This window comes from Mus caroli, chromosome 2 (assembly GCF_900094665.2).
Source record: "Mus caroli chromosome 2, CAROLI_EIJ_v1.1, whole genome shotgun sequence".
Taxonomy (NCBI): domain Eukaryota; kingdom Metazoa; phylum Chordata; class Mammalia; order Rodentia; family Muridae; genus Mus; species Mus caroli.
The window spans coordinates 166,442,265-166,452,064 of NC_034571.1; the positions used below are offsets into that span (position 1 = coordinate 166,442,265).

A 9,800-nucleotide genomic window follows, 5' to 3' on the forward strand; every position below is an offset into this window, starting at 1 on the left:
AGAGAGAGGGAGGGAGGAAGGAAGGAAGGAGGAAAGGAAGGGAGGGAGGGAGAGAGAAACAGAGAAAGAGAGAGGGGAGGAAGGAATGAAGGAAGGAAGGGAGGGAGGGAGGGAGGAAGAGAGAAAGAGAAAGAAAGAAAGAAAGAAAGAAAGAAAGAAAGAAAGAAAGAAAGAAAGAAAGAAAAGAAAGAAAGAAAAACAGAAAAAGGAATAAAGCCTCTGTCCATGCTGCCCCAACCAACCTTGAATGCAATCTGTACTATGGTGTCTGTGCGTCTATGATCTTCCTGCCTGAGCCTTTAAAGCAGCTGCGATTGCAGGCATAGGCCACTCTGCCCAGGCAGCCCATGACATATGTCATACTGCCTATGACAGCTAGTCTAGTCACACACATTTTATTCCATGGAAAGAAAGGTTAGGAGTAAAACGAAGAAGGCAGGACTCACGTTGGTGGACTTGAGCTCCATTGTCCTCGTTACCGGGTCAACTACAGAATGCTCCTGCACGTACGTTTTCGTTCTTGCTGCACCAATAAGCTACGAGCAACACTACAGTTAGCAATCAGTTTCCAGCCAAGCGTGTCAATCTTTCATCTGAAGGTACAGATGTGTTAATTATACTGAACCAAAACTTACTGGAGGCAACAGGGACTCTCACACAGAGGATCCCAAGATGGTCATATGCCCTACTGAAGAGCCTTCCCCAGAGGCAGCTAGTAACCAGCTCACCGATGATGGGACGCTACACTTGTCATGATGTGACACTGTATTTGTAGAGGTGTGATAGTAGGGCAGGGAAAAGGACGTCTAGAAGCCATAAGACCTGGGGAAGTACAGTGTCTAATAGAGTCCAGAATACTGACTAGACCAGTCAGAGTCTCAACCAGCCCAGAGAGAAGCCCCATGCCCCCATTATCTATGTAAAAGCAGGAATCACAGCTGAAGGGGGAGTATATCCGTAGCCAGTGCTCCTCCCTGGGAGTCCCAGAGGCTCACCCTCCTCCCTATCCTGAATTGAGCAACCTTCTCTAGAGAGACAATGCGGAAACCTGGATCTAAGCACACATCAGTTGTATCGTCACTGACTGGCACTCTGATTTCTCACTGTCTCTATCAGCTAACTAAAGCTTGGTCATCTGTCATAGAAATAGAACTACTTCTAAACGTAGACACCGTGGCCTAAATGTGAAAAAAGCACTGCAAACCGAATTCTTGTCACTTAATGGAAACAACCTACAAGAGCCCACTGTCACCCAATAGCCAGGACCCCACCATTGTGAATCTCATCACAGGTCTCAGGCTGCGGCAAAAGCAGGGTAAGATGTGACTCCTGCTCCAGGGCCAGCTTCCTGCAGCCATGGTACCTTCAGCAAGAATGAACAGTACTTCCGATTCATCACACGCTCCAAAATCCTTTTTTAGAATGCAATTCCAACCCATGCAAAAACCACACCTGGCATTCGAATGGAAACATGGTAGAACACGCTAGCACACTTACAGACTTCACAATGGAAGGCAGGCCCCACTCTGTGCTGAGCAGTCTGTGGCTGTGCAACTTTCCAGAGGGATCGACATGTCTGTCCAGCACATCGACGCCAACCACACTCGGGTTCATGGGGTTTGGATATTTCTGCATTGCAGCCGTAGTGACTGTTTCCCATGGATGGCTGCAGACAAACCAGAAACTGAATGTGTCAAACTGCGGATGAGGTAAAGTATTCTTCTACCACAGCGACTCAGGCCACATGATGGCAATACGTTTTTGTGCAGAAGTAACTTTTGAAGACGCTGAGTGATGACGATTTTAAATGTGAACAGGCTTCAGTGTTTTCCAGAACAGACTGTATGACACATCTGGTATCTCTGAAGCAAAGCACTTTACAGAGGCTAGCCATCATGATAGTCCTTTCTCAATCTTTACCACTATCCACTTCCACAGGAGGGAAGAAAAAAAAAAACAGCCCATGAAAATGCATTAAAGAAATGATGTTCATAGAAACAAGTGGGAAAATGCCAGCCTACCATTTATTCCTGCATCTGACCACAATTGTATAGCTGTAAGAAGTCCAGAACCCGTGATAAGAACTAGGAAGGTTCCACCATCAATTCACAATTAGCATCTTCCTTATCAATATGGTAAATAACATGAGCTCCCTTGGTCATTCCCCGCTGTTTTTCCATGTCTGGCTTCTGCTCTGCAAAGGCCGTGCAATAGGAAAGGTGGAGGCCCTGATGACCTCCTTTAGGGTGAGCACCTGTCCCCTGGGAGCAAACTGTGATTCTTCATCCAACCCATCTTGGATTTTTCGGGGACTTCGGAGGCATGGCACATGATTGGCACTCAGGTGTGCAGTAAGTTTTGAGACCCACCCCATCAACTGATTGTACAGTATGTCCTAGGCAGTGCTCTGTCCAAGATAACTGCTACCACTTTTGTCAGTTACCAGTGTTCCCATTACAGGAGTAAGATTGGACAGGCCAGTCAGCTGTGGTCAGGGTCTTCTTCACATAGTGATGCTATGTTAATGCAGATAAACCTAACTGTGGGGACACGAGCTATCATGTATCTGCCCTTGGTGAAGCTTGAGCTAGGTCAACAGTGATGTTTCCCTGTTAGCCTGAAGAGAAGAGATATGGAAAAACCACAATAAGGCACAGTGGCCCCAGGCTGTTTATTAATTTTCAGAAGGGGGGAAGATAAGTGCATGGCCGGTAGCTAACCATGCTTCCTGACTGGATGAGGGACCAAGAAGGGCCTCCTCTGATTTTCATTTTAAATAGTTGCCATAGTGACAAGAGGCCTTGGCCTATATCACTGCCATTGGGGACTTTTTAGATTGATGAAGCTTCTACTTACAGACCTTTGTTGACTGTGGAATAGGGCTTGGGATTAAATACAAATTAAGGCTCACTTATACAATATGTAGAGTTTGAAATCCATCTTCAGAAAGCAACGACAGACAGTATAGAAATTGGTGGAGTGAGACTAGAAATATACCAAGCAGCTTTGGTACTGACTGGTTAATCAGGGCTTCTCAAGAAGACAGTGCCCCCAAAAATCCAAGATAGGTTGGATGAGGAATGACCTAGAGTCCTGCTTGAGAGAGCAATGTTCTCAAGATGGAACCCTAAAAAAGGAAGCAAGACATCAAGCCTGCAATTCAGGAGGCGCAGTGGGAAGGTCAGTGTGCTTCTGTCTCTGTGACTGTTTTGAGATGCGGCCTTGCTATGCTGTCCTGGCTGCCCAGCACACACTGTGTACCCGTTATGTTTAGGCTAGCCTGATATTCATGGGAATTCTCCTGTCTCAGGCTCCCAACTGTTAGGGTTACAGGCATGCAGCACCATCCTGGCTGATATACAGATCCTGGTGCCAAAGTGCATGTAGGCTGGGACTTTGATTGGGTAGCCCAGCCAGTCTGGATAGAAGGCACTGCTGGGCTCCTCCCAGGGAGCAGTTGTGTATCTATCTCTGAAACAGACCACTAAAGCACGTTAAAGAACATCCTAAGAACCACCACAGCCCCTCAGTCCCAGAAGTGGTACAAACGTTGAGAGTCCCTTCTAGTTCTAATAGTTTGTCCTTTCTGGGACACAGCAGGTACTCAGATATGATCTACTATGTAAAAGTTCTTTTACAATTACCCTCAGTAATCAGGATTGGCATATGTAGACTAAAAGGCACCATAAAACTATCCTATTAAAACAGTGTGGCAACATTGGCCAAGTGAGTGAAGGAGCTCAGATCATCTGGAAGTGGATTCAGATCTAAGTCAACAATAACTATGACAAGGTGACATTGTAGAATAGAGCACAATAAATCAGTCAGAAAGGAGGGCTGGAACAAGGTGTAAACCAGTTATTTAGGTAGAAAGCTCTGTTGTTCTTTTGTGTGGCACCATGAACCTGGGTGGTATAATTCCCAACACCCCACTGACTCTGATCCTGTTTCCCACTGTAAGTTCAGAGAACCATAAAGCTGTGACTGGATGTGATAGCAGACACTGGCTATCAGTCAGCTGTCATGGCTGCGAGGAATAGGAAACGGAGGTCACAAATTATCTGCAAGAGCAGGCCCTGGTCTCTAGATCAAGAGATCCTGATCAAGATATCAAGAGATCTGCTCTCCAGATTGACTGTCATCAATGTTTGGCACCATGGTGGCATGAGCTGAGACCAACAGGAAGACACTCCACGTGGGTGGCCAGCTTCCTAGATGTACGTGGGGGTGGGAGGCGCTATAACATGGGGGAATCTCAGTCAGAACAACCCAGGTCACTCAGGCCATCATGCCATCACTGGGGTTCAGCCATGACACCATGAGTCTGTCAGGTTATCAGTCAGGGAACTCCAGCCACCAGGAGCCCGTCGGGGTTCAGTCAGGTCACCGTGAGTCTGTCAGGTATCAGTCAGTAAACTCCAGGATACCCTGGATACGTCGGCGCTCAGAACACCCCAAACCCCTGTGAAGCCGTCGGGCCTCGTGCTCTGTGACCCCTGGAGTCACTTCCGGATCAGGCTCGACGGCCCGCTCTTGTCTTCCGTCAAGTGGCGACGGGGTGGGAGGAATTCCCAGGCCCGGGGCCACGGAGCCCTAGCTCGGGTCGGGGTCGTGACCTTGGCGCTCCCCCCGAGTCCCGAGCTCCGCTTGTCACACTACACCCGACGCCAGGAAGTTCCCCGAGGGCGCCGGAGGCGGTCGCCGCACCCACACTCACTCAAAGACGTGCTCCGAAGTCCAGATCTTCATGGTGCCGGCTGCCTGCCCGGCGTCCCTCAGTGTCCCGGGACAGTGAGGCACAGAAGTTCGCCGGCCCCGCCCCGTCCCAGCCGGCCGGCCTCGCAGCGCGCAGGCGCCGTCGAGCCAGGCGCTAGGACGCCCGGAAGTGCCATCCGGCGGCCTTGCCGAGCTGGGTTTGGCTCCGCCCCTCGGCGCAGTCCTGCCCAGTCTTCTTGGCGCAGCGCAACCAAGTCCCGCCCCCCATGCTTGGCGCAACCAAGTCCCGCCCTCGTAAAGGCTCAGTGCGCCGGCGCAGAGCCGAAAAGCGAGGCGGCCGGTCGGCCGGCGCCGTACTACGCATGCGCGGGCCTTGGCGGCGGGACTTTTTGGCTGGTTTGGCGGGTTGCTGAAATGTTTCTAAAGTTCTCATTGGACGTGGCTGAGCCTGGCGGCGTTTGCCAGAGCATGGTGTGGTCTCTTCAACCTAAGCACTGGGGTGGCGGGACAGGGGTGGTTTCAATGAGCACCGTGCCCTTGCCAGCCCAGGGTTGGTGACCCTTGGTGGAACAGGCCACCTAGACAGGGCTGGACCAATTGCTCTGCGGTCATAGGTCATCTCCATCACCATTTCTCAGTGATGCCCACGCCCTCCTGTGCCTCCACCACTTCCTGTTACATATTCCTCAGGAATTACCACTCCGGAGTCATCTTGTTTATCTGTTAGCTCCCATTGTAAGTCATTCCCCCAGAAAGCCAGCCCTGGCCTGTCTCCATCATGGCACTCAGCACCTCTGGATAGCAGGGGTACAAAGGTTATTGAAAATGAAATAGTTATTTGAGGAATGAATTAATTAGGCCATCTAGTTTATCTGCTTGACTTCTAGTCTGTAGGCACGTGAGGGTGAGGCTCTTGCTAGGCTTGTTCAGTGATTTCCTCCTTGTACCTAATAATTACAGATGACATTCGTGAGAGAATGACTAAGAAGTGAGGGGGCAGGAGCTGATGGCATGTGGTTCTATTCAGAGATGTGCCGGGTAAGATGGACGAACTGCTTGGCTTGGGTTTCAGGTGTAGCTTCCCACCTCTGCGCACCCCGTTCCCCGCATCCTGTGCCTCCCGACAGAGCAATCTGCCATTTGAAATGACGGAGGAAAATCTTTGCATCTCGGTACTTAAAGAGCTACTTAGAATTACCCTTTGTCCCTAGTTTGTTCAATTGTTAAAAACAAATAAAGCCAGGTTAATTTAGGAGGGTGGATCATTCTTTTTTTTTTTTTTTTTTAAATAGCCAAAGCAGTTTATATTTTAAAAGATAGAAAAATTTTATTAGACAGGAAGGAAATAATATGGTTGGTAGCTGCTAAGTGTAATTTGTTTTACCTGGGGGATTATATATATATATATATATATATTCAGTACTTTGAGTGATTTCTTGGGGAGATAATGCTTTAAGGGCTGCTGAGAGGGCCCCAGCCTTTGTTAAGATGTGAAGTTAGTCACTACAGAACAGTCAGTCCCTGCTGCCCTAGAGCTTCATGAAGCTGTTCACCAGCTAGCTGCCCAGCCTCCTCTGCTTCCTCCTCCTCCTCTTCCTCTTTTCTCTTTTCTTTCTTTGCCCCCAGTTCAAGATTTTTTCTTTGTCAAAGTCATACCAGAAAACTTACTTCTCTTCCATTGCTCTCCAAGAGAAGACTGTACCAGTCTACTGATTTTGCTTCCTTCATCTGGAGTGATGGGGATGGATCGTTAGGTGGGTGGATGTCTGAGGTCCGATGGTCTTTTCTGTGTCTCCCTGTACTAAACAATGCTAATAACTCTTTGGGGTTTGGAGAGCAAGGTCTTCCTTCTATCACTGCCTCCTAGGGACACACTAAGAGGCTCACTGAGGATGCAAAACAGGGTGTTTAGACCCTTAAGAGTCACGTTAGTAATGGTTCCTTTTACTGAGAGAGAAGTCATTAGGACATTGACTTGATTTGGAATGTGGTGACTGGATCTCCTGGGTCTGCCCCAGGGATGGCACCTGTGACTCCTGCCTGCCAGGAACTTCACAACTGGTGGAGGACAAACGACAAGTCAAGAGAAAACCACAAGATACCCAAAGAGAAGGCTCTGTGTCAGGGAGACTATGGACTGTGAGGAGGAGCTGGTGTGAATGGGCCTCAATGACAAGCCCTGCCTCTGGCTCTGACTCTGATTGGGCCTCTGTTCCTTTGATTTCGAAGCTTCGCTCATTCACCCTCCACTTGTTGTATTTTGCATCATTATTTCATCTGATAGAATTTAAATTCATCTTAAAGTTACTTAAATTTTTTGGATCAGTGTGGTATACAATAATCCACCTTTATCTGTAGGTTTGTTTTCCATAATTCTTCAACCATGGAGTAAATAATTCATGAGATTAATGTTGTATACTATTCTGAGTGGTGTGACGAAGTCTTGCTGCAGCTCAGTCTTCCCTGTCGTCCTGGACATGTGTCCTGCAGAGTGTCTGTGCTGTGTACAACGCCCACTGATGTAAACCATCCCTCTCCAGGGGGGCTGTGCTGTGTACACTTCTTATCTATGGTTCTAGGGATCCACCGTGGATCTTGAAACACATCCCAGAGAATAAGAAGCCACTATTGTAATAATATATGTATTTGGTACTTGTCCCCGGTTTCTGTTGCAGAACTCCTGAGCTCTTGTGATTTCCTGACTCACAGTGAGGATGGTAATATGATGTAAATAGGATCACCCTAGCCTCGGGATGGAGCCAGACCTGGGAAAGACCGAGTAGAGGTCTAGAACCTTCATCTGTGTTCCTCCCAGGGTGGCCACAGCTGGAGCTTGAGCTCTGCAAAGCATCATGGACAAGGGGATCCGATGGCATTGTACCTACTCCATGGGGACAGAAGCTCCTGTGTACTGGACCCTTGTGAACCCCGCCCCATGTACTTCTCCATCTGACCATCTGTCACCATCTATCATAATGATAAAAGAAAGGGTTTTCCCTGGGGCCTTTTGAGACATCCTAGCAAGTCGTAAAAAAAGGAGGGTGTAGACAGAGACATAGTTTATAGCTGGTCTCTCAGGAATGCAGGTGACCAGGCAGAATTGAGATCAGATGTCCAAAGATGGCAGAGGTAGGGGCATTCTTGAGGGACTAGGTCCTTAGCCTGTGGGACTGATTGAATTTCCAAGTACAGTGTCCCCTGGAACCTGCATATGTGTGCCCTCCTCTCACACTAATGTACCTGTATGGAGAGACCAGTAGGAAGCAACTCAAAACTAGCTACGTGCATCACTACTGTGCTTCAATAGAGAGCCCGTGTCCATTCCAGCATGGGCTAAATATATAACTCTTAAAAGGAAGCAAGGCCCACAGGCCCACTGATGGCATGCCGCATGCTCTTAAATTGTCACTCACGTTGGGACAGCCTGGTACCCTCCTCATCCCATTTTTTAGACTCTCATCTGATCTCACCTGACCCATCGGGCAATGTCATGAAGGGTTGGACTTCCTCCCTTCCCCTTTAACATTTGCCTGTTATCTTTAATCCTAACTTTTAAAAATCTCTGTGTGTGTACACGTGTGTATGTTTATGAATGTAGGTCAGAAGACAACTGTGGGCATTATTCTCAGGTCTCTAATTGGCCTGGAACTCACCAATTAGGTTAGGCTGGCCAGTAGTCCTTCTGTCTGAGCAATCTTCCTCTCTGTGCCTGAGAAATGTTGGGATTGAAGTACACACATCACTAGTGATACCTGGTTGTGTGTGCTCGAGGGCACATGTGCGTGTGCGCTTGTGTGTAGAGGCTAAAGGTCACTGTCAGAAGTTGTGATAGTTTGTAAATGCTTGGCCCAGGGAGTGGCACTATTAGAAGGTGTGGCCTTGTTGGAGTAGGTATGCCACTGGGGACTTGGGTTTAAAAGCCTTCCTCCTAGCTGCCTGGAGGCCAGTCTTCTCCTAAGAAGCATTCAGATGAAGATGTAGAACTCTCAGCTATGCCTGCACCATGCCTGCCTGGACACTGCCCTGCTCCCACCTTGATGATAATGGATTGAACCTCTGAACCTGTAAGCCAGCCCCAATTAAATGCTGTTCTTATAAGAGTTGCCTTGGTCGTGGTGTCTGTTCTCAGCAGTAAAACCCTAACTAAGACAGATGTCTTCCTCTATCATTCCACACACCTCTTTGGAGGCAGGGTCTCTCACTGAACTTGACCCTTACTAACTGGCTCTGTTGGTTGTTAGCTTCATGCCTGACATTTTTATGTGGGTGTTGCTCAGTGTAGTTGGGTCTTCAAGCTTCTACAGTGGAAACCTTAGTGACCAAGAATTTCTTCATCCACTTGACTCAGCCTCCTGTTAATCCTTTCAGTCTGTTTTCTTTGCTTCCTGCCTTGATTCACTACAGGCATAGCTTCTGGTGACCTCTGATAGAGGCCACTGCTTTCCTCATTTCCTCCAATAACTGTTCTTGCTCTGAGCAGCTTCCCCATGAGGCCCTGGACAGTTTGGAGACACGGTTGGTTGCCTCTGTTAGTGGTGCAGTTGCTCTTGGCACCCAGTGGGCAGAGGCCAGGATGGCTGCTCAGCAACTCCTAAGCACAGGATGGTGACAGGTGTCCTACAACAAAGAATGTAGCTCCAATGTCAATGAGGTCCCAGGATGGCAATCCTGGTGTGTGGCTGACAGGCTCTAGTAACATGGTCCACTTACCTGGCTAGCTTGGATCCTCTGTCCCCTACTGCCCAACCATTCTGTACTTTATTGCAGCACAAGCAACCTGACACCTATGACTATATCCTTCCACACCCTTGGACTTCGAGCCTGGGTTTTCTGCTCCCTGAATATACTCTCTCTGTATTTACCCTCAACAATCTTACCTTTTTGAAGTTCTGTTCAAATACTCCACTCCTTCAAGGTGTCCTGGAGGTGCCTTTCATGAAACTCTGTGTGAAGCCTACTTGGCTGGTGCAGTGCATATCACTACACAAGGATCAAACTGTCCACAGCCATAGCTTAAAGGACAAACTGAAGACATCCCTGTCAGAGATATGGAAGTCCTTCTTACCCTCTCTTCATCTTTGAGT

At 48.3% G+C, this 9,800-nt stretch overlaps 1 protein-coding gene across 1 annotated transcript in view; it reads right to left on the bottom strand.

The window, feature by feature from the left end:
• The window catches only part of Prelid3b (PRELI domain containing 3B), a 7,923-nt gene extending 3,040 nt beyond the window's left edge, over nt 1–4,883 (bottom strand). Inside the window, exons 1-3 of the mRNA XM_021155414.2 lie at nt 4,718–4,883; nt 1,498–1,666; nt 447–536 (exon numbers count right to left, since the gene is read on the bottom strand). Of these exons, the coding sequence (XP_021011073.1) occupies nt 447–536; nt 1,498–1,666; nt 4,718–4,749 (291 nt within the window). The 5' untranslated portion in view covers nt 4,750–4,883. The remainder of the gene's footprint in view (nt 1–446; nt 537–1,497; nt 1,667–4,717) is intronic.
• Between the last annotated feature and the right edge of the window lie 4,917 nt (nt 4,884–9,800).